Here is a 20,650-nt window from a genome sequence, read left to right on the forward strand (position 1 = left end):
CTCTCTTTCTACTTCATCCCTCAAACAATCTCCATCTGTGCCAATGCATCGCTTGAAGATATCTTGAAGTTAATATTTGCAAAAAACAAAATGAACAACAAACGCACTTCGTATCTTTGCAAGATCGGTGAGCGATGTGTGTTCAGTTCCAAAAGTTGTTTTCAAGTTGAGGGCAAACCCCAACAACCTGCCAAAGGACGCACATTGTGTTTTTGCTGCTTGGAATTGGCAAGGGGTGGTTCATTATGGTTGTGGTGTTGTTTTTTTTTTTTACAACGGAATCCGGAGGCGATAAACGATCGGCCGCCTGCAAACGCCATCAGTTCGATCGATCGCGATCTCGAGTGTCCGGTTTTTGCAAAACTGGATCTTTACATCTGGAGGTCCGTGGAAAGGCGCAAAGTGCAAAATCTCGTACACCGGGTACGTTTACACCTAATCCGATCGAAGAGTAATTTGAACCATTACGCCGGATCGGATCGATCGCAAGTGCCGCAACTAAGTACGCAAATGACGGTCGGTGCGCTGGTGTCTCCATTAAAGGGTGCGTTGCGTTGGGTGCGGTTTTCAAACAGTGGAGTTGGAGTGTCATTGCCATTTCTGTCGCGATTGAATGGTTGGCACACATTTGGCGATCGCGTGTGGGTCTCACCGGATTGGCGAATTTGTCGCTACGCTTGTCCTACGACTGGGTCCTACATACGCTGCGGAGGTCTATCGAATGAATGAAGTCTCATTAACCTGTAGGACGATCACCTGAGAAAAGGTGCGAGGGACGAGAGTGAAGCCTTGCCTGTGCCTGTGTATGCGCTTGGTTAAAGTTAATAGGACACTAAGGTCAACGACGGATGGACAATGGACAGACAATTATAGGTAAAGGTACGTGCAGTAGGATCATGGTACGATTTAGCACAACAGCAACCCGGATGATGACACCCCGAAACCCATGACTTCATCCGATGCAGACGGTTTACGACGGTTGGAAGGTGAATTAAGCCGACCTAAGAGCTGTCACGACAACCAAGCTTTCAGCCAACCAATTCGGCATCATTCCAGTCCTGTTGGCGGCTACAGAATCGGGGCGTAATATTGCACCAGATGAATGTAATGGACTTGAGACGATGTTTTGCTTGTTTATGGTAATCTTAATGCCGTAATGCTTTTGGTAGGAAGAAAGGAAGGTCTGGCATTAACGGACACTTTACACGTCCTTTCGGTTGACACAGTGAGTGAGGTTTTTGGGGGTGAAATCTTTCCTTAATTAAGCATTCGCGTAGGATGATGTTGCTTTGTCGTGCCTAACGAATGGCTCCAGAAGATACTTTTCGAGAAGACATAGTTCCGATTCATCAGACATCGAAATTAAATTTATTTTACTATCATGCATTGTCCAGAATGCATATTGAACAGGTACAAAAAGTATTTTAAGTCAATTTTTTATTCCCTCACCTTTCACAAACTCAACCCGTGGGATCATTTTTACAAAAGCTCAACCCCCATTACGTACACCACCTGTTCATCTGGAGATTATGGTGTAGATTTGCATTTTCAAAATAACAATCCAACGTGTCACGCCACCGGGGCAAACTAAGCTCACAGACACACTTTGTATTCGCCCCACTCGGTCCATAAATTGTGACCATCAAATTGGTTTGATTACTTACGGGATTTGTCTAAATGGATGCTCTTCGATTTGCATACGATATCGCACCCGTGTTCCTTGTTTGGAGTTGGGACAAAGATTACTGCTGCTATTTTAAATAGCACATTACGCCAAATAAGTGACCCGGTAGCGATAGTGACGAGGTTCAGCAGGATAAAAGTGAAGCAGTCGTTTGTTCAGAAGGAAAATTTTGATCGGTTGTGTCATTTAAAATGGATAACGTGCTGCTTTGTGACATTAATTGGTAATAAATCAAATTATTATATTTTCCCAGTAAAACTTCAGGAGTTTTTTTAGGTACAATGCAATCGTTCCTCATGCGTGTTTGTGATGAAATTAGACGACTTGTTTTAAGGCAATTTGAATGCCTTACAGTGATCTTGAAGTTACAACATAGAAAAAATCAAGAGAATCTAACCCTGTCACTACGTGCTTAGTAATTGTCGCGACAATAGCAGCTCAATTTTCCAAAACAATTTTGCGATTCTGGCGCGACTTCATGGTTGGTTGACCTTTTTCGTGCAACGTTTGTTTACTTTTTTAATCGAGCCGATAGCGAGAAAATAGCTTCCGAAACACATGGAACACCTGTATGTAGTGGGCTATATTTATCTAGCGAGATGGCCAAACGTGTTGTATATACCGACATTGTTGAAGCAAGTTCAAATGTATAGATTTTTTTTTATTATTTTTTGATTTTTTATTCTTTTTTTTTATAATATTGCTAAATATTAAAAATATATATTGCTAAATTTCCCTAAAAACAGCTAATTTCTTAGCTTACCGATACCGATACAAGATACCGACCGAGTTTTAGGGAAAACTTGGTGCGAAAATGAGGAAAATTTTACATTTTCTCAAACAGGGTATGGAACTTGGATCCTCGAATAACTTCTGGCACAGACATCTAAGGGCATGACCGTTCAAGAAGAAAATGTAGCCATTGGTGCCATCTATCGACCACAGGTTAAAGTTTGGCGATCCGTTGGATACCGACCGAGTTATAGGCAAAACTTGGTGCAAAAATGAAGAAAATTTTACATTTTCTCAAACAGGGTATGGAACCTGGTTCCTCGAATATCTTCTGGCACAGACATCTAAGGGCATGGCCGTCCAAGAAGAAATTGTAGCCATTGGTGCCATCTATCGACCACAGGTTAAAGATTGGCGATCCGTTGGATACCGACCGAGTTATAGGCAAAACTTGGTGCAAAAATGAGGAAAATTTTCATTTTTTTTTTAATTTTTTGATTTTTTTATTATTTTCCACTCTTTTTTTTATTTCAGGCATTATTAGAGTGCAAAGAAACTCATTGCAACCCATTGGCATTAAAATAAAACAATTTAATTTTTTTTTGCAAAATTTCCCAAAAAAATCGTAAGGGGTAAGCCTTATGAAATTTTCGAGTGGAAAAATTTTTTGAAATTTTTTTCTGATTTTTTATTCTTTTTTTAATTTAAAGCACTATTTAAGTGAAAAGAAACTTATTGCAACAAATTCCCATCAAAATATATCACAATTAAAATTTTTGCTACGTTGCTCAAAACTGAGGAAAATTTTACATTTTCTCAAACAGGGTAAGGAACTTGGTTCCTCGAATAACTTCTGCCACAGACATCTAAGGGCATTACCGTTCAAGAAGAAAATGTAGCCATTGGTGCCATCTATCGACCACAGGTTAAAGATTGGTGATCCGTTGGATACCGACCGAGTTCTAGGCAAAATATGGTGCGAAAATGAGGAAAATTTTACATTTTCACAAACAGGGTAAGGAACTTGGTTCCTCGAATAACTCCTGCCACAGACATCTAAGGGCATGGCTGTCCAAGAAGAAAATGTAGTCATTGGTGCCATCTATCGACCACAGGTTAAAGTTTGGCGATCCGTTGGATACCGACCGAGTTATAGGCAAAACATGGTGCAAAAATGAAGAAAATTTTACATTTTCTCAAACAGGGTATGGAACTTGGTTCCTCGAATAACTTAGGCAAACTTGGTGCAAAATTGAAGAAAATTTTACATTTTCTCAAACAGGGTATGGAACCTGGTTCCTCGAATATCTTCTGGCACATACATCTGAGGGCATGGCCGTCCAAGAAGAAATTGTAGCCATTGGTGCCATCTATCGACCACAGGTTAAAGATTGGCGATCCGTTGGATACCGACCGAGTTATAGGCAAAACTTGGTGCAAATATGAGGAAAATTTTCATTTTTTTTTTGAATTTTTTGATTTTTTTATTATTTTCCACTCTTTTTTTTATTTCAGGCATTATTAGAGTACAAAGAAACTCATTGCAACCCATTGGCATTAAAATAAAACAATTTAATTTTTTTTGCAAAATTTCCCAAAAAAATCGTAAGGGGTAAGCCTTATGAAATTTTCGAGAGGAAAATTTTTTTGAAATTTTTTTCTGATTTTTTATTCTTTTTTAAATTTAAAGCACTATTTAAGTGAAAAGAAACTTATTGCAACAAATTCCCATCAAAATATATCACAATTAAAATTTTTGCTACATTGCTCAAAACTGAGGAAAATTTTACATTTTCTCAAACAGGGTAAGGAATTTGGTTCCTCGAATAACTTCTGCCACAGACATCTAAGGGCATGACCGTTCAAGAAGAAAATGTAGCCATCGACCACAGGTTAAAGTTTGGCGATCCGTTGGATACCGACCGAGTTATAGGCAAAACATGGTGCAAAAATGAAGAAAATTTTACATTTTCTCAAACAGGGTATGGAACTTGGTTCCTCGAATAACTTCTGGCACAGACATCTAAGGGCATGGCTGTCCAAAAAGAAAATGTAGCCATTGGTGCCATCTATCGACCACAGGTTAAAGTTTGGCGATTCGTTGGATACCGACCGAGTTATAGGCAAAACTTGGTGCAAAAATGAAGAAAATTTTACATTTTCTCAAACAGGGTATGGAACCTGGTTCCTCGAATAACTTCTGGCACAGCCATCTGAGGGCATGGCCGTCCAAGAAGAAAATGTAGCCATTGGTGCCATCTATCGACCACAAGTTAAAGATTGGCGATCCGTTGGATACCGACCGAGTTATAAGCAAAACTTGGTGCAAAAATGAGGAAAATTTTCATTTTTTTTTGAATTTTTTTTATTTTTTTATTATTTTCCACTCTTTATTTATTTCAGGCATTATTAGAGTGCAATGAAACTCATTGCAACCCATTGGCATTAAAATAAAACAATTTAATTTTTTTTGCAAAATTTCCCAAAAAAATCGTAAGGGGTAAGCCTTATGAAATTTTCGAGTGGAAAATTTTTTTGAAATTTTTTTCTGATTTTTTATTCTTTTTTAATTTAAAGCACTATTTAAGTGAAAAGAAACTTATTGCAACAAATTCCCATCAAAATATATCACATTTAAAATTTTTGCTACATTGCTCAAAACTGAGGAAAATTTTACATTTTCTCAAACAGGGTAAGGAACTTGGTTCCTCGAATAACTTCTGGCACAGACATCTAAGGGCATTACCGTTCAAGAAGAAAATGTAGCCATTGGTGCCATCTATCGACCACAGGTTAAAGATTGGTGATCCGTTGGATACCGACCGAGTTCTAGGCAAAATATAGTGCGAAAATGAGGAAAATTTTACATTTTCACAAACAGGGTAAGGAACTTGGTTCCTCGAATAACTTCTGCCACAGACATCTAAGGGCATGGCTGTCCAAGAAGAAAATGTAGTCATTGGTGCCATCTATCGACCACAGGTTAAAGTTTGGCGATCCGTTGGATACCGACCGAGTTATAGGCAAAACATGGTGCAAAAATGAAGAAAATTTTACATTTTCTCAAACAGGGTATGGAACTTGGTTCCTCGAATAACTTAGACAAACTTGGTGCAAAATTGAAGAAAATTTTACATTTTCTCAAACAGGGCATGGAACCTGGTTCCTCGAATATCTTCTGGCACAGACATCTAAGGGCATGGCCGTCCAAGAAGAAATTGTAGCCATTGGTGCCATCTATCGACCACAGGTTAAAGATTGGCGATCCGTTGGATACCGACCGAGTTATAGGCAAAACTTGGTGCAAAAATGAGGAAAATTTTCATTTTTTTTTTTGAATTTTTTGATTTTTTTATTATTTTCCACTCTTTTTTTTATTTCAGGCATTATTAGAGTACAAAGAAACTCATTGCAACCCATTGGCATTAAAATAAAACAATTTAATTTTTTTTGCAAAATTTCCCAAAAAAATCGTAAGGGGTAAGCCTTATGAAATTTTCGAGAGGAAAATTTTTTTGAAATTTTTTTCTGATTTTTTATTCTTTTTTTAATTTAAAGCACTATTTAAGTGAAAAGAAACTTATTGCAACAAATTCCCATCAAAATATATCACAATTAAAATTTTTGCTACATTGCTCAAAACTGAGGAAAATTTTACATTTTCTCAAACAGGGTATGGAACCTGGTTCCTCGAATATCTTCTGGCACAGACATCTAAGGGCATGGCCGTCCAAGAAGAAATTGTAGCCATTGGTGCCATCTATCGACCACAGGTTAAAGATTGGCGATCCGTTGGATACCGACCGAGTTATAGGCAAAACTTGGTGCAAATATGAGGAAAATTTTCATTTTTTTTTTGAATTTTTTGATTTTTTTATTATTTTCCACTCTTTTTTTATTTCAGGCATTTTTAGAGTGCAAAGAAACTCATTGCAACCCATTGGCATTAAAATAAAACAATTTAATTTTTTTTGCAAAATTTCCCAAAAAAATCGTAAGGGGTAAGCCTTATGAAATTTTCGAGTGGAAAAATTTATTGAAATTTTTTTCTGATTTTTTATTCTTTTTTTAATTTAAAGCACTATTTAAGTGAAAAGAAACTTATTGCAACAAATTCCCATCAAAATATATCACAATTAAAATTTTTGCTACATTGCTCAAAACTGAGGAAAATTTTACATTTTCTCAAACAGGGTAAGGAATTTGGTTCCTCGAATAACTTCTGGCACAGACATCTAAGGGCATGACCGTTCAAGAAGAAAATGTAGCCATTGGTGCCACCTATCGACCACAGGTTAAAGTTTGGCGATCCGTTGGATACCGACCGAGTTATAGGCAAAACTTGGTGCAAAAATGAAGAAAATTTTACATTTTCTCAAACAGGGTATGGAACCTGGTTCCTCGAATATCTTCTGGCACAGACATCTAAGGGCATGGCCGTCCAAGAAGAAATTGTAGCCATTGGTGCCATCTATCGACCACAGCTTAAAGATTGGCGATCCGTTGGATACCGACCGAGTTATAGGCAAAACTTGGTGCAAAAATGAAGAAAATTTTCATTTTTTTTTTTGAATTTTTTGATTTTTTTATTATTTTCCACTCTTTTTTTATTTCAGGCATTTTTAGAGTGCAAAGAAACTCATTGCAACCCATTGGCATTAAAATAAAACAATTTAATTTTTTTTGCAAAATTTCCCAAAAAAATCGTAAGGGGTAAGCCTTATGAAATTTTCGAGTGGAAAAATTTATTGAAATTTTTTTCTGATTTTTTATTCTTTTTTTAATTTAAAGCACTATTTAAGTGAAAAGAAACTTATTGCAACAAATTCCCATCAAAATATATCACAATTAAAATTTTTGCTACGTTGCTCAAAACTGAGGAAAATTTTACATTTTCTCAAACAGGGTAAGGAACTTGGTTCCTCGAATAACTTCTGCCACAGACATCTAAGGGCATGGCTGTCCAAAAAGAAAATGTAGCCATTGGTGCCATCTATCGACCACAGGTTAAAGTTTGGCGATCCGTTGGATACCGACCGAGTTATAGGCAAAACATGGTGCAAAAATGAAGAAAATTTTACATTTTCTCAAACAGGGTATGGAACTTGGTTCCTCGAATAACTTCTGGCACAGACATCTAAGGGCATGGCTGTCCAAAAAGAAAATGTAGCCATTGGTGCCATCTATCGACCACAGGTTAAAGTTTGGCGATTCGTTGGATACCGACCGAGTTATAGGCAAAACTTGGTGCAAAAATGAAGAAAATTTTACATTTTCTCAAACAGGGTATGGAACCTGGTTCCTCAAATAACTTCTGGCACAGCCATCTGAGGGCATGGCCGTCCAAGAAGAAATTGTAGCCATTGGTGCCATCTATCGACCACAGGTTAAAGATTGGCGATCCGTTGGATACCGACCGAGTTATAGGCAAAACTTGGTGCAAATATGAGGAAAATTTTCATTTTTTTTTTTGAATTTTTTGATTTTTTTATTATTTTCCACTCTTTTTTTATTTCAGGCATTTTTAGAGTGCAAAGAAACTCATTGCAACCCATTGGCATTAAAATAAAACAATTTAATTTTTTTTGCAAAATTTCCCAAAAAAATCGTAAGGGGTAAGCCTTATGAAATTTTCGAGAGGAAATTTTTTTTGAAATTTTTTTCTGATTTTTTATTCTTTTTTTAATTTAAAGCACTATTTAAGTGAAAAGAAACTTATTGCAACAAATTCACATCAAAATATATCACATTTAAAATTTTTGCTACATTGCTCAAAACTAAGGAAAATTTTACATTTTCTCAAACAGGGTAAGGAACTTGGTTCCTCGAATAACTTCTGCCACAGACATCTGAGGGCATGGCTGTCCAAGAAGAAAATGTAGCCATTGGTGCCATCTATCGACCACAGGTTAAAGTTTGGCGATCCGTTGGATACCGACCGAGTTATAGGCAAAACTTGGTGCAAAAATGAAGAAAATTTTACATTTTCTCAAACAGGGTATGGAACCTGGTTCCTCGAATATCTTCTGGCACAGACATCTGAGGACATGGCCGTCCAAGAAGAAATTGTAGCCATTGGTGCCATCTATCGACCACAGCTTAAAGATTGGCGATCCGTTGGATACCGACCGAGTTATAGGCAAAACTTGGTGCTAAAATGAGGAAAATTTTTATTTTTTTTTTGAATTTTTTGATTTTTTTATTTTTTTCCACTCTTTTTTTTATTTCAGGCATTATTAGAGTGCAAAGAAACTCATTGCAACCCATTGGCATTAAAATAAAACAATTTAATTTTTTTTGCAAAATTTCCCAAAAAAATCGTAAGGGGTAAGCCTTATGAAATTTTCGAGAGGAAAATTTTTTTGAAATTTTTTTCTGATTTTTTATTCTTTTTTTAATTTAAAGCACTATTTAAGTGAAAAGAAACTTATTGCAACAAATTCCCATCAAAATATATCACATTTAAAATTTTTGCTACGTTGCTCAAAACTGAGGAAAATTTTACATTTTCTCAAACAGGGTAAGGAACTTGGTTCCTCGAATAACTTCTGCCACAGACATCTAAGGGCATGGCTGTCCAAGAAGAAAATGTAGTCATTGGTGCCATCTATCGACCACAGGTTAAAGTTTGGCGATCCGTTGGATACCGACCGAGTTATAGGCAAAACATGGTGCAAAAATGAAGAAAATTTTACATTTTCTCAAACAGGGTATGGAACTTGGTTCCTCGAATAACTTCTGGCACAGACATCTAAGGGCATGGCTGTCCAAAAAGAAAATGTAGCCATTGGTGCCATCTATCGACCACAGGTTAAAGTTTGGCGATTCGTTGGATACCGACCGAGTTGTAGGCAAAATTTGGTGCAAAAATGAGGAAAATTTTACATTTTCTCAAACAGGGTATGGAACCTGGTTCCTCGAATATCTTCTGGCACAGACATCTTAGGGCATGGCTGTCCAAGAAGAAATTGTAGCCATTGGTGCCATCTATCGACCACAGGTTAAAGATTGGCGATCCGTTGGATACCGACCGAGTTATAGGCAAAACTTGGTGCAAAAATGAGGAAAATTTTCATTTGTTTTTGAATTTTTTGATTTTTTTATTATTTTTTACTCTTTTTTTTATTTCAGGCATTATTAGAGTGCAAAGAAACTCATTGCAACCCATTGGCATTAAAATAAAACAATTTAATTTTTTTTGCAAAATTTCCCAAAAAAATCGTAAGGGGTAAGCCTTATGAAATTTTCGAGTGGAAAATTTTTTTGAAATTTTTTTCTGATTTTTTATTCTTTTTTTAATTTAAAGCACTATTTAAGTGAAAAGAAACTTATTGCAACAAATTCCCATCAAAATATATCACATTTAAAATTTTTGCTACATTGCTAAAAACTGAGGAAAATTTTACATTTTCTCAAACAGGGTAAGGAACTTGGTTCCTCGAATAACTTCTGCCACAGACATCTAAGGGCATGGCCGTTCAAGAAGAAAATGTAGTCATTGGTGCCATCTATCGACCACAGGTTAAAGTTTGGCGATCCGTTGGATACCGACCGAGTTATAGGCAAAACTTGGTGCAAAAATGAAGAAAATTTTACATTTTCTCAAACAGGGTATGGAACCTGGTTCCTCGAATATCTTCTGGCACAGACATCTGAGGGCATGGCCGTCCAAGAAGAAATTGTAGCCATTGGTGCCATCTATCGACCACAGGTTAAAGATTGGCGATCCGTTGGATACCGACCGAGTTATAGGCAAAACTTGGTGCAAAAATGAGCCTTAGGAGATTGACAAATTTATAGATATATATATTTTTTTTATTTTAAGCCTTATGCACTTTGCGAAAATCTCTTTTGTCTCTGTTAATTACTGTCGAGATTTGCACAAGATTTAATAGTCAAGTTTTACATGTCAATATTCTTATACCCAATGATATGTGATATGTTTAAAATATGTTTAAAATAAATATGTTTAAAAGAAACAGAAGCGATATTCGGTGAACCAGCTATAATAATATTAATGGTAATATTGCTTGCGCTTAATGTTTCATTAATAATCATCGTTTCCCCTCCAAGCAGAAGCCACATCGTCTCATTTCCATTTCAAATTTTGATAGGCAATCTTCTGCTTGAAGTGTGCTCCGTTTTGTTTAATGCCAAAGAAGCATGTTATCAAATGATTTTCGTTATCTTGCAGTTATCTTCTCGCACCAAAAAACCCGAACAACTCCACTTTGACCTTTCCCAGTATAGGGGCATTAAAATTAAACATGGGAAATCATTAATGTTTGGCGCCTCCAAAAATCACACCACACTAAAGGTGATCCCACACCTACGAGGCCAACAAAAAAAAATAAAGCTAACAACATAAACCATCTCTCTTCTCTTCTCGAGCACCCTTCCTCGTTTTGGCACTCGATCGATTTCCTTTTTGAGTCAAAACAACAGCTCCCCTAGTGTACGATTTACCCAAAAACGCACCTTCATGGCGACGTTCCGTGTGTGGGCGTTTGGTCGATTCGCAAAAATTCGGTGACGCTTTTTTGTGCGCTTTTCGTTTTGTTTGTCCCACCCCTATTACGTTCAATATTAAAGCCATTTTTTCCATCCACCGTGTGCTTCACGCATACATCGTTTTATAAACTTAACCAAACTTTATTTGCACACTTTATGGTGGCGATTTATGGTTTTGGACCAAAACGTCGCCATCAAGGTACGGTGCGGTCCGTTTCAATGATGGATCGTTATGGAAGCTGCTAAAATGCGTCACCTTTGGAGCGCGTGTTAGACGAAATAAAGTGAAGAAAATAACATTTTAATTGACTCGAGACGCGCTCATGGGTAGGCAGTTAGCAAAAGGAACCGAAATGGTACCAAACACACCATTATATGGAACGTGCCTGTGAGTGGACGTTTTGGTGATGATAGAGTTTGAAGTTGTGGAGGATATTTTGGATCCTCAATATCAGTAGTAATTATTACCTTGAAGTAGTATTATTTTTCCATGTGTTTATTAAAGATACTCCAATAATTTATGGTAATTAACCAAGTAATTAAGTCATTGATTAAATCTGCAGAAAAGCACGTAAAATTTAAACATTTCTAATATACTAAGCGCCACTTTTTAACGATTATCCTTTTGTCACTTCTTCCCTTCAACAGAGATAATCTGTTCCGGTTTTCAATGGGTCTGGAAGAGATCGAGCGAGCACCCTGGGAGGTGCCGGTCAGTATGCATGGTCTATGCGTACAGAAGGGTCAAACGGAGGAGGCCTGCCATAACTACGTGATGGTGTTACAAAACTTCGGTAGCCAGCTGTACGCCTGTGGTACTCACGCCTTCAATCCACGGTGCACCGTACGCCATATGGAGGACCTTTCGGTGACCAGAAACGATGACGGTGTGGCCAAATGTCCGTTCAATCCGAACGCTAACATGACCGCACTAATATCCGAAACGGGTCAACTGTTCGTCGGTTCGGCAACTGATTTCTCCGGGCTCGATTCCGCCATTATGCGATCGGATATTTTGGAGAATAATTCACGCATCTTGCGCACCGTCCAGTACAATTCTCTCTGGCTGAACGAACCACAGTTTGCCGGGAGTTTTGAGCATGGTGGATTTATTTATTTCGTGCTGCGGGAAGCTGCAGTAGAGTATATGAACTGCGGGAAGATCATCTACTCGCGGATAGCACGCGTTTGCAAGAATGATCCCGGTGGTACGTTAGGCATTCTGAAGGACAACTGGACGTCTTTTGTGAAGGCACGTCTAAACTGCTCGCTGCCCGGGAATTACCCATTCTACTACAACGAGGTGCAGGGTATGGTGTATTCGCAGGATGAAGGAGTTCTCTATGCGACCTTTACCACTCCAGAGTAAGTGTATTTGAGATGTTTTCCCATGTGCAATACTAATACTTCGTTTGTCTTTCACAGCAATAGCATCCACGGATCAGCCATCTGTGCGTACAACATGTCTGCCATACAAAGCGCATTTGACGGTGCCTTCAAGTATCAGGAATCGAAAGGAGCTGCCTGGCGCGGACAGGAAGTTAGCAATCGGGATCATTACGAGTGTCGCGGTGCAGGTGCCACTGGACGTCACATGTCGCTGATCGAATCCTCCAAATATCAGCTGATGGATCAAGCTATTCAACCGATCACGGGACGTCCACTGTACCACACAGCACTGGAACGGTTGAGCCACATTGCGATCGATATCATTCCCACCAAGCTGCATGAGCGTGTACACATCATCTACGTCGCGACAGACGCTGGTACGATCAAGAAGATCTCGGTATTGCCCCGCACCAAGGATACGTGTGTGATCGAAATCTGGCAACCGGAAGAACGTCCGGAAACGCGCATCAAGGTGATGCAGTACGTGAAGGATACGGAATCGCTTTATGTTGGTACGGAGCGAGCACTCATGCGCATTCCGGCGAATCATTGCGGCCGTCATCTGTCGCGGACGAGCTGCCTGAACTCGATGGATCCGTACTGTGGATGGAACGAGCTGCAGGAAGCGTGTACGATCGCTCCGAACGGTGATACACTCGCCCGGTACTGGGTACAGAATGCGACCGAATGTCCCGTGCTGACAGCACCGGTCGATGGTGGTTGGTCGGCATGGTCCGGTTGGTTCCGATGTGCCCAATCACCTGGGCAGGCATCGGCAGGAGGTGCTAGTGCGACAGGTGAAGACTTCGGTCCCAATGCCGACAGTTGCCTGTGCAGGACGCGTACCTGCAACAATCCACCACCAAAGAATGGTGGTCGTGGATGTACTGGTATGCACATTGCCGTTACCAACTGTACCGTGCACGGCGGATGGACGGAATGGTCAGCTTGGTCGGCTTGCTCACAAACCTGTGGTATGGCGGTGAAGACACGTCGGCGTACGTGTGGCAACCCAAAGCCAGCGCACGGTGGACGTGTATGTGTGGGACCGGATCGGGCTGAAATTTACTGCTCGCATCTTCCACCGTGTCCGGCACCGAAACAACCGCCCGTCGATGGAGGCTGGGGTCCGTACGGTGATTTCGGCGAATGTAGTGCCGTGTGTGGTGGCGGATTCCGGATTCGTCGGCGCAAGTGTGACAATCCGGTACCGCAAAACGGAGGAATGGATTGTTCGGGTTGTCACTTTGACTACGAGGTGTGCAATACACAACCGTGTCCAGATGTGCGTAAGGCGGGCACTTGGACACCGTGGTTAACGATGGCCAATGGAACAGTGCCGAATGGTGGGTACGTGGAGAAGCGATTCCGGTTTACTTGTAAAGCTCCGATAGCGGATTCAGCTCTGCTCAAGATTACACCGAAGGAAGAGGTACGCGTGTGCCAGGCGGATGGATCCTGTCAGCGATCGATTGATCCGAACGCGCTTGCGACGGGTTTGGCGGGTGGTGATGACGGTGACGATGGATGGAGCGAATGGAGCTCGTGGAGTCCGTGCAGTGCGTCGTGTGGTGGTGGCTATCAGCATCGCACACGAACCTGCGAAAAGCTGGAGTGCGTTGGTTTCAACAAGACACGACGAGCGTGCAACACGCAACCATGTAGAGGTAAATTAGTTTTCTACCGTACGGTGGCACGCACGAATACTGGATCAATATGTGTTGTTGTTTCTTACAGGCGAATGGGGATGCTGGACGGATTGGTCACCGTGTTCGGTTAGCTGCGGTACTGGCACGCGGTCCCGATCGCGCCAATGTCTGTCGATGTCGGGCAGCGTTACGCCGGAAAACGATTGCGAAGGTAAAAGCGTCCAGTACGAAAGCTGCGATATGCCGAGCTGTGACTGTAAGTAGAAAGGCACCAAAATCAGCGTTCCATAGTGTACAACTAATGCGTTTGCGCGTATTGCAGCATTCCTTGGATGGGGCGAGTGGAGCGAATGGTTACCGTGTAATTCGGACAATGAGAAGATCCGCACCCGTACCTGTCTGCAGCCACATTCCGTCTCGTCCACCGGGGAGCTTATGTGCCAGGGCAGTGATCGGGAACTGCGCAAGTGTAACATCGAGCAAGCAAATGGTAAGCACATATATTACCGGCTTATAACAAACAGCTTAGCAGACCGTCGTACTAATCTGTGTTCCCGCGGGTTTTCGTTCCACAACAGATGTTCCACTGCCACCGGCTGCCGTGTACGTGTCATCCATTTCGGCCATTTTGATCGCTATCCTGGTAACGATGCTAGTGTGCTGTGGTGTCAGTATAGCCGGTACTGTCGTTTTCATGAACAAGAAAAAGAAAGGCCTGAAAGCGATCCAGGGTTCGCCGTGCTACGGTTCTTACCCCAACCAATACTCGTCACTACCGACCAAGGATGTTAGTATGGATTTAATGGTAATTTGACCCCCCTTTTTTTAATTTTCCCTCTTTTGCTTATAATCGCTTACTAGACAGATCTAACACATTTAGAGCAGCTGAGTTTGATGAAACGAAAGCGAAAGATTTAATTCATACTCCCATTACTCCATTTCTAGTACACCGATAGCGGACACAAGCCGAAACGACAGTCATCCTTCAAGGGTTCACGGAACGATGCGAGTGGATCGAAGCTTTCCAACGGCACCGGTACGCTGGTGAAATCGATCAACGTGAACGGTGGCCCGCTGGGTAATAACACACCGAAGATACTGTCGAAATCGTTCAACGAAACCGATACGGCCACAATCAAGCGCAATTCTCACGGTCCCAACAATATCCGACATGCCCGCCAGCTGGAAATGGACGAAGACAAGTACTGACCGAACGCCGATCTGGTGGATGGAAATTAAACAGTCAAGCGATCTGGCTGAGCGATTCGTACCGAACTGCAAGGTGTAAGAATGTTGGCCATTTTTTGCATAACCGTAGCAGGATTGTTTTTAGAAAGCGTTTAAAGATTGACACTAGCTTTTAACAGAAAGTATTCGGATTTTACTTAGCGCAACACGACAACATGTGCGTGTGTAGATGTAATATTGCGGTAAGATAGAACTTTGCAATGCCGATGAGTGCCATTAGTATAATTGTCTTTATCTCGTACGATCGTCAAACAAATTAACAAACAATTTGCTGTAAGCTAACCAGTTAAATAGTGTAACGTTGTCGTTTATGTTTTTAAATTGTTACAGAAGAAAAGCAAGTAGCGAAACCTCTCTAAAGTAATTTTTTTTTAAAATTGTAAACAAGAAAAGACTTAGCTCGTAGATAATGTTGTTTTAAGTTTTTTTTTTTAAATGAGTCTATGCTGCCTTCTATACTGCTCGGTACAGGGAAATCTTATCCACGTGTCGGGTGCAGTGTTTAATGGTCGCACAGTACAACAGTAGCTCATATTGAGCAGTAGCAATAGTAGAACCCGTAGCATTTTTTGTCGACAATGATGTCCAGCGCTAGGGAAGTGGTTTAACATTACGGAAGGGCATAACATAACACTTCGGTTGGCATCGGTCGAAACGGATAATCATAGAGAAGAAGGGCCAAAACGAAACAATTCAAAAAGACTTAAGCGTTAAAAGACAGTTGTAAGCGCAGTGTGTAGATTTTAGAAGCAGAACGTGTAGACAGGTAAACCTAAAGCATTTCGGTTAAGCGTTGTTAAAAAGCTTCCACTAACGATGTGTTCGATATTTCGACGTTGACTTAAATATAGTGATAAACCAAGTAAAATGTGTAGTAAGCAATGTTACAGCAATCAAAACAGTTCTAAATAAAACGTAAAACCAGCAGTGAAAATGATTTGGTTTTCCTTTACGAAAGACCTCTACTAATAATTTTGTTTATGGAAAATAAAAGTATTTTGTTTGTGTTTTTTTTTGTTTACAAATGGAAATAATTGTTCCAAACCCGCATCCATAACGACGCGATCATCCATTGAGGGGAACAGGAAAACAAAAAATTAACGAGGATCATCCTCCCAATAGGTTGTTCATCTTTTATAAAGAACTAACCTCCAGATTTGTGACGCATCTATGATCAGAACAATGCATTTAAAACAAAAAACCACACAAAACAAAATATACAAACATATCAGTCGTTTCCTTGGTACGGGCTAGCCCGGGGAGCCTGTAAGATTCTTTGTCGGGTAAGTATCAAGTTTTACGGTGGTATTTCTGTTTAAATTTTTGCTAATCACAAAATCAATATTTATACATTCACTATCGCTGACTGATAGTAAATTTGCAATACTAAACTATGGCACGAGCTTAATTACGGTTCTGTTTAGTTCTCGCAATGCATTTTCACTGCATTTCTAATGCTCGAGGTTTCATTTCCGTTGTGAAACAAGTATTACCCACCAAACAACCCGGACCCGGTCAACCCGTTCCGTTATCGCCCGTTCACGGCGATGCGTTTGCGCAGCCATAACAAACCTGCTGCGGCATTACGGTTCGCCCGCGTAATAGTCCGCGAAAAAAAAGAGAAAACAACATACCTCGTACGCACTGAGAGAAGATCCATGGAGAGAACGTTCAGCTGATTAGCAGAGTATTGCGGTAGAGCGTCCCTAACCACGCGACAACACGCTGCACTGCGCGTCTCCACCACCACATTTTGTCTTCTTCGTTGAACAGCCGCTTTGTCGCACCGATAAGTAGCACGGTGAAAACGAGAAATCGTGATAGATCGAACACCAGACGTTGTCGAGCTACCGAACACAGTGCAGTGCGTGCAGTGCATCTGGAGTCCAATCTCCAAAGGAAAGGTGATTCTCTAAAGCAAAACGATGGCCTCAGACAACAGAAACTGTGAGTCGGAAAAGCAAGTTGAGGTACAGCTAAACGGCCATACTTCAACACCGAAAAATGGTCCACTTAGGGCCGAAGATGAGTGGACAATTCTGGAACATGTATTCCGAGTGCTGGCTGACGAGGGTTACCTTGGTCCCGAGACACACCAGAAGCCGGTGGTTACGTTTGAATATCCGGACGATTTACAGGTAAGGTATAAATATTGTCGATCGCCTGGAGATCGTTTGCGTGTCATTTTGTGCGCATGCGTTTGTCGAGAATTTGCACGCAGAAGAGAGCGTAAACGAGAGCTCTCAGCAAACATCTACGCGGTGGACGGTAAGACGTTCCCTTGATCTTGTAAATGAAGGTGACGGTCATTGTGTTCCCTCACTACCAACGAGATATCGTTCCAGTGCGCTAAGTGGGAATACAATTCATGTTTCCGCCGAATTGGGGATGTGTAGATAATAAGGCGCATTGACCGCGTTGATACAAAAATGACCGTCTATCTATCCCCCAAAGCGCACAGAGACATGAGAAGACACTAAGATGACAAGTGATTGATAATGATTACATTACATGTGGAGGTGATAAAGGCCCCAAAACCAGCTATCCGAAAGAAGTAATGCTCGTTCGTTGACGTTGTGACACTACTTTCCTCATTTTACAGAAGTTGATTCACTTCCCAATGGATGAAAAGACACCGAATAGTGCGGCAACGGTCGAACGAATTATCCGGCAAGTGTTGCAGTATTCTGTCCGCACCGGTCACAATCATTTCCACAATCAACTGTTTGCCGGTGTCGATCCGTACGGATTGACCGGAAGCTGGATTACGGAGGCGCTCAATACCAGCCAGTAAGACGAGATCGCATGGCCAGAACTCTACTTAAACTCACCTTATTTGTGATATTCCTCTTTCTCCCTTTGGAAACAGATATACATTCGAGGTTGGACCAACGTTTACGCTGATTGAGGATGCGGTCATCGACAAATGCTTGCGAATGTTCGATTTCGGTGATGGCGATGGAATCCTCTGTCCAGGTGGTTCCATGTCCAACATGTACGCTATGGTTGCGGCCCGATATCGCACGGTGCCGGACGTAAAGCGTATCGGTGTATCAAATCTTGCGGAACCTTTGGTTGTGTTCACATCCGAAGATGTACGTGGCGTAATTTCCAACCTGCGCTGAGCAAAACTTTACATTTTCAATTAATTGCATCTCTTTCCAGGCCCATTATAGCATTACCAAGGGTGTACACTGGCTTGGGATTGGATTGAACAATCTGGTCAAGGTAAAAAGTGACCGCCGAGGATGCATGATACCGGAAGAGCTCGAGCTAGCCATCCAGAGCGTGCTTGACTCTGGCCGGAAACCATTCTTCGTTAATGCAACGGCCGGTACAACCGTTCTCGGAGCGTTCGATGATTTTAATCTCATCGCCGATGTTTGCCAACGGTACGGCATTTGGCTACACATAGACGCTTGCCTTGGAGGTACCGCCATTCTGTCTCGCCGTCACAAATATCTACTAAATGGCGTTAATCGTGCGCAATCGCTTGCCTGGAACCCGCACAAAACACTCGGCGCTCCACTGCAGTGTTCGATTTTCCTTATCAAGGAACGTGGCCTGCTGCATGAATGCAACGCGGCCAAGGCGGACTATCTGTTCCAGCAGGATAAGTTCTACGACATTTCGTACGATACGGGCGACAAAAGTGTGCAGTGTGGCCGAAAGGTAGATGCGTTCAAGTTTTGGCTCATGTACAAGGCGCGCGGTTCGGACGGACTGGAAGCGCTCGTCGACAATGCCTTTGAGTGTGCCCGGTCATTACACGAACAGCTTCGAAACAGGACCGGTTTTCGCTTGGTGTTGGAAGAGTTTCAATATACCAACATAAGTTTCTGGTACGTGCCATCGTGGATGCGAGTAGCCGGACCAGAACACGAGACGAGCGATTGGTGGCAACGGTTGTACAGCATTACGGCAGATATAAAGGAACAGATGGTAAAGTGTGGAACCGTGCTGGTCGGTTACGTTCCGCTGCTGCATAAAGGGATAGGTAATTTCTTCCGCATGGTTGTTACTTGTCATCCGCGGCCAACGCCCGAAACGATGCAGTACATTATTGACGAAATCGAACGTGTTGGTGAGGACTTGATGCCACAAAAGGGAGCCTGCTTGTCAAGAAAATGCTAAAATTATAAATTATCATAAATACAACAAATGAGTACTGTAAACAACACAAAAGCCTTACAATTTTATGATGCAGTAATGAACGTTTACAAAAGTTTGCGATAATACCTAAGATGATTAAAACCAGTTCCGTTGGAAATCGGTACATGTGACTTCAGAAGAGCACGATGCGAATGATCTTCTTCTAGACCAACTTCCCCATAAGGCCATTTCGAACGCTGGAAATCAGTACACTCGTTCGCCTGAAATGGTTTTAATTTTTCCAAAAGTTTGGATTTTGCTGCAATCTACGCTCGAAGTTGGTGTACCACGTTTGTATCGTCGACAGGGGGACAAACGTTTCATTTGGTGCCGGTGTCATTTGGCTTTGCGTCACCGAGAAGCTGGTGACAAAGTTGAAAAAGTTCTCCAGTATCTTCTGACCGAACTGGTAGTAGGTGCTCGACGTGGTCTGTTGTCGAATTGTAAAAGGTATTGGACGCGATTAGAATGACTTACTGAAACAGATCGTTATCCGTGCTACTTACCGTCGAGGGGGTTTGCTGTACAAGCGAGCTTTCCGGCTCGATGGACACGCCGATTTGTGCAATGTGTGATATCGGAAGATTGCTACCAAACACATTGTTCATCATCGTAGTCTGGCCGGTAATTTCGTCTAGCTTCTTGAGCTGCGATATTTTAAAGATTGCCGATGGTTTCGTGTTGGAAATGTACCCAAGCAGCTGCCAGTTCGGTGGTGCATTTGGATCGGGCCAACTGAAATAAACTGATATCGACCGGTATTAAATTGTAATTCCTTCTTCGTGACGGTCTTAAAACAAAAAATAAAGCAGTGTAGAAGAAGAAAACATACCTCCGCCGGCCATACCTTCCGGGAATGGAATGGTACCCGTCAGGAACACCACCACATGGTTTACATTATCCGCATCCGGAATGGTAATAAGGAAATGGGACTCACTTATCTGCTGGAAATCTGTTTGAACCTAGAGGAATAACGGATACCGGTTAGATCTTCTACCACATGCCACTACAGGTACATCATATGTTCTCGAACATACTAGTCGACCGGATACAATCACCCCTAGTGCATTTAACATTTTCGTATCAGCACACGCTATTAATTATATTCACAAGATGTTCTTAATGTTCTATCTTCGGTATACTTTACAATCTATACGGTAATTGCTCCACAAAAACAGTCTAATATCGAATGATCGGTGTTATCATTGCTTGTGTGTTTTTTTAATGTTCCCGCCCGTCAAAGCACGAAGCGCATTTGTTGTGACAACACAGCGCCCTCTGCATC

At 41.4% G+C, this 20,650-nt stretch overlaps 3 protein-coding genes and 2 long non-coding RNA genes across 16 annotated transcripts in view; 3 read left to right on the forward strand and 2 right to left on the reverse strand.

Annotated features, from left to right (window-relative positions):
- LOC125764930 (semaphorin-5A) overlaps positions 1 to 16,147 on the forward strand; it is a 120,062-nt gene extending 103,915 nt beyond the window's left edge. For 2 of the 3 annotated variants that reach the window (XM_049429660.1, XM_049429662.1), the window contains 6 exons: positions 11,576 to 12,292; positions 12,353 to 13,983; positions 14,054 to 14,221; positions 14,288 to 14,455; positions 14,544 to 14,770; positions 14,911 to 16,147. In XM_049429660.1, coding sequence (XP_049285617.1) covers positions 11,576 to 12,292; positions 12,353 to 13,983; positions 14,054 to 14,221; positions 14,288 to 14,455; positions 14,544 to 14,770; positions 14,911 to 15,174 — 3,175 coding nt within the window. In that variant the 3' untranslated portion in view covers positions 15,175 to 16,147. The remainder of the gene's footprint in view (positions 1 to 11,575; positions 12,293 to 12,352; positions 13,984 to 14,053; positions 14,222 to 14,287; positions 14,456 to 14,543; positions 14,771 to 14,910) is intronic. The other variant, XM_049429661.1, reaches the window with a different exon arrangement.
- Positions 2,413 to 10,175, forward strand: LOC125765211 (uncharacterized). 7 transcript variants are annotated; one of them, XR_007418518.1, is made up of 5 exons: positions 2,563 to 2,629; positions 4,309 to 4,498; positions 7,803 to 8,324; positions 9,037 to 9,226; positions 9,938 to 10,175. It is a non-coding gene; the product is annotated as an uncharacterized LOC125765211 (long non-coding RNA). The 7 variants fall into 7 exon arrangements; XR_007418519.1 differs by lacking the exons at positions 2,563 to 2,629; positions 4,309 to 4,498 and adding an exon at positions 7,484 to 7,612; XR_007418522.1 differs by lacking the exons at positions 4,309 to 4,498; positions 7,803 to 8,324 and having other exon boundaries at positions 2,413 to 2,629.
- On the reverse strand, positions 2,600 to 8,561 carry LOC125765205 (uncharacterized). 4 transcript variants are annotated; one of them, XR_007418508.1, is made up of 4 exons: positions 8,234 to 8,561; positions 5,576 to 7,711; positions 4,408 to 4,597; positions 2,600 to 2,728 (listed from the first exon to the last, which is right to left on the reverse strand). It is a non-coding gene; the product is annotated as an uncharacterized LOC125765205 (long non-coding RNA). The 4 variants fall into 4 exon arrangements; XR_007418509.1 differs by lacking the exon at positions 2,600 to 2,728 and having other exon boundaries at positions 4,449 to 4,597; positions 5,576 to 6,176; positions 6,698 to 7,711; positions 8,234 to 8,554; XR_007418506.1 differs by lacking the exon at positions 4,408 to 4,597 and having other exon boundaries at positions 2,622 to 2,806; positions 6,698 to 7,711; positions 8,234 to 8,540.
- An 825-nt stretch (positions 16,148 to 16,972) lies between the features above and the next one.
- LOC125765035 (cysteine sulfinic acid decarboxylase) lies at positions 16,973 to 19,398 on the forward strand. Its single transcript, XM_049429886.1, has 4 exons — positions 16,973 to 17,351; positions 17,816 to 18,003; positions 18,083 to 18,308; positions 18,379 to 19,398. Exons 1-4 carry the CDS (start codon positions 17,139 to 17,141, stop codon positions 19,345 to 19,347), a joined length of 1,596 nt encoding a protein of 531 aa, XP_049285843.1. The 5' UTR covers positions 16,973 to 17,138; the 3' UTR covers positions 19,348 to 19,398.
- LOC125765159 (protein OPI10 homolog) lies at positions 19,376 to 20,599 on the reverse strand. The gene is made up of 4 exons (XM_049430065.1): positions 20,403 to 20,599; positions 20,198 to 20,327; positions 19,872 to 20,110; positions 19,376 to 19,795 (listed from the first exon to the last, which is right to left on the reverse strand). Exons 1-4 carry the CDS (start codon positions 20,439 to 20,441, stop codon positions 19,598 to 19,600), a joined length of 606 nt encoding a protein of 201 aa, XP_049286022.1. The 5' UTR covers positions 20,442 to 20,599; the 3' UTR covers positions 19,376 to 19,597.
- Positions 20,600 to 20,650: the final 51 nt, after the last annotated feature.

The sequence above is a fragment of the Anopheles funestus genome, chromosome 2RL, assembly GCF_943734845.2.
Source record: "Anopheles funestus chromosome 2RL, idAnoFuneDA-416_04, whole genome shotgun sequence".
In the NCBI taxonomy this organism is placed as follows: domain Eukaryota; kingdom Metazoa; phylum Arthropoda; class Insecta; order Diptera; family Culicidae; genus Anopheles; species Anopheles funestus.

Bases quoted from the DNA above. Each gene is read 5' to 3' on its own strand.
- LOC125765035 (XM_049429886.1), top strand. From the start codon at position 17,139: ATGGCCTCAGACAACAGAAACTGTGAGTCGGAAAAGCAAGTTGAGGTA. The intron at 17,352-17,815 runs GTAAGGTATAAA...CTCATTTTACAG, and splicing joins AATATCCGGACGATTTACAG to AAGTTGATTCACTTCCCAAT. The intron at 18,309-18,378 runs GTACGTGGCGTA...ATCTCTTTCCAG, and splicing joins TTGTGTTCACATCCGAAGAT to GCCCATTATAGCATTACCAA.
- LOC125765159 (XM_049430065.1), bottom strand. From the start codon at position 20,441: ATGTTAAATGCACTAGGGGTGATTGTATCCGGTCGACTA. The intron at 20,111-20,197 runs GTATGTTTTCTT...GGTCGATATCAG, and splicing joins GGAAGGTATGGCCGGCGGAG to TTTATTTCAGTTGGCCCGAT. The intron at 19,796-19,871 runs GTAAGTAGCACG...ATTCGACAACAG, and splicing joins TACAGCAAACCCCCTCGACG to ACCACGTCGAGCACCTACTA.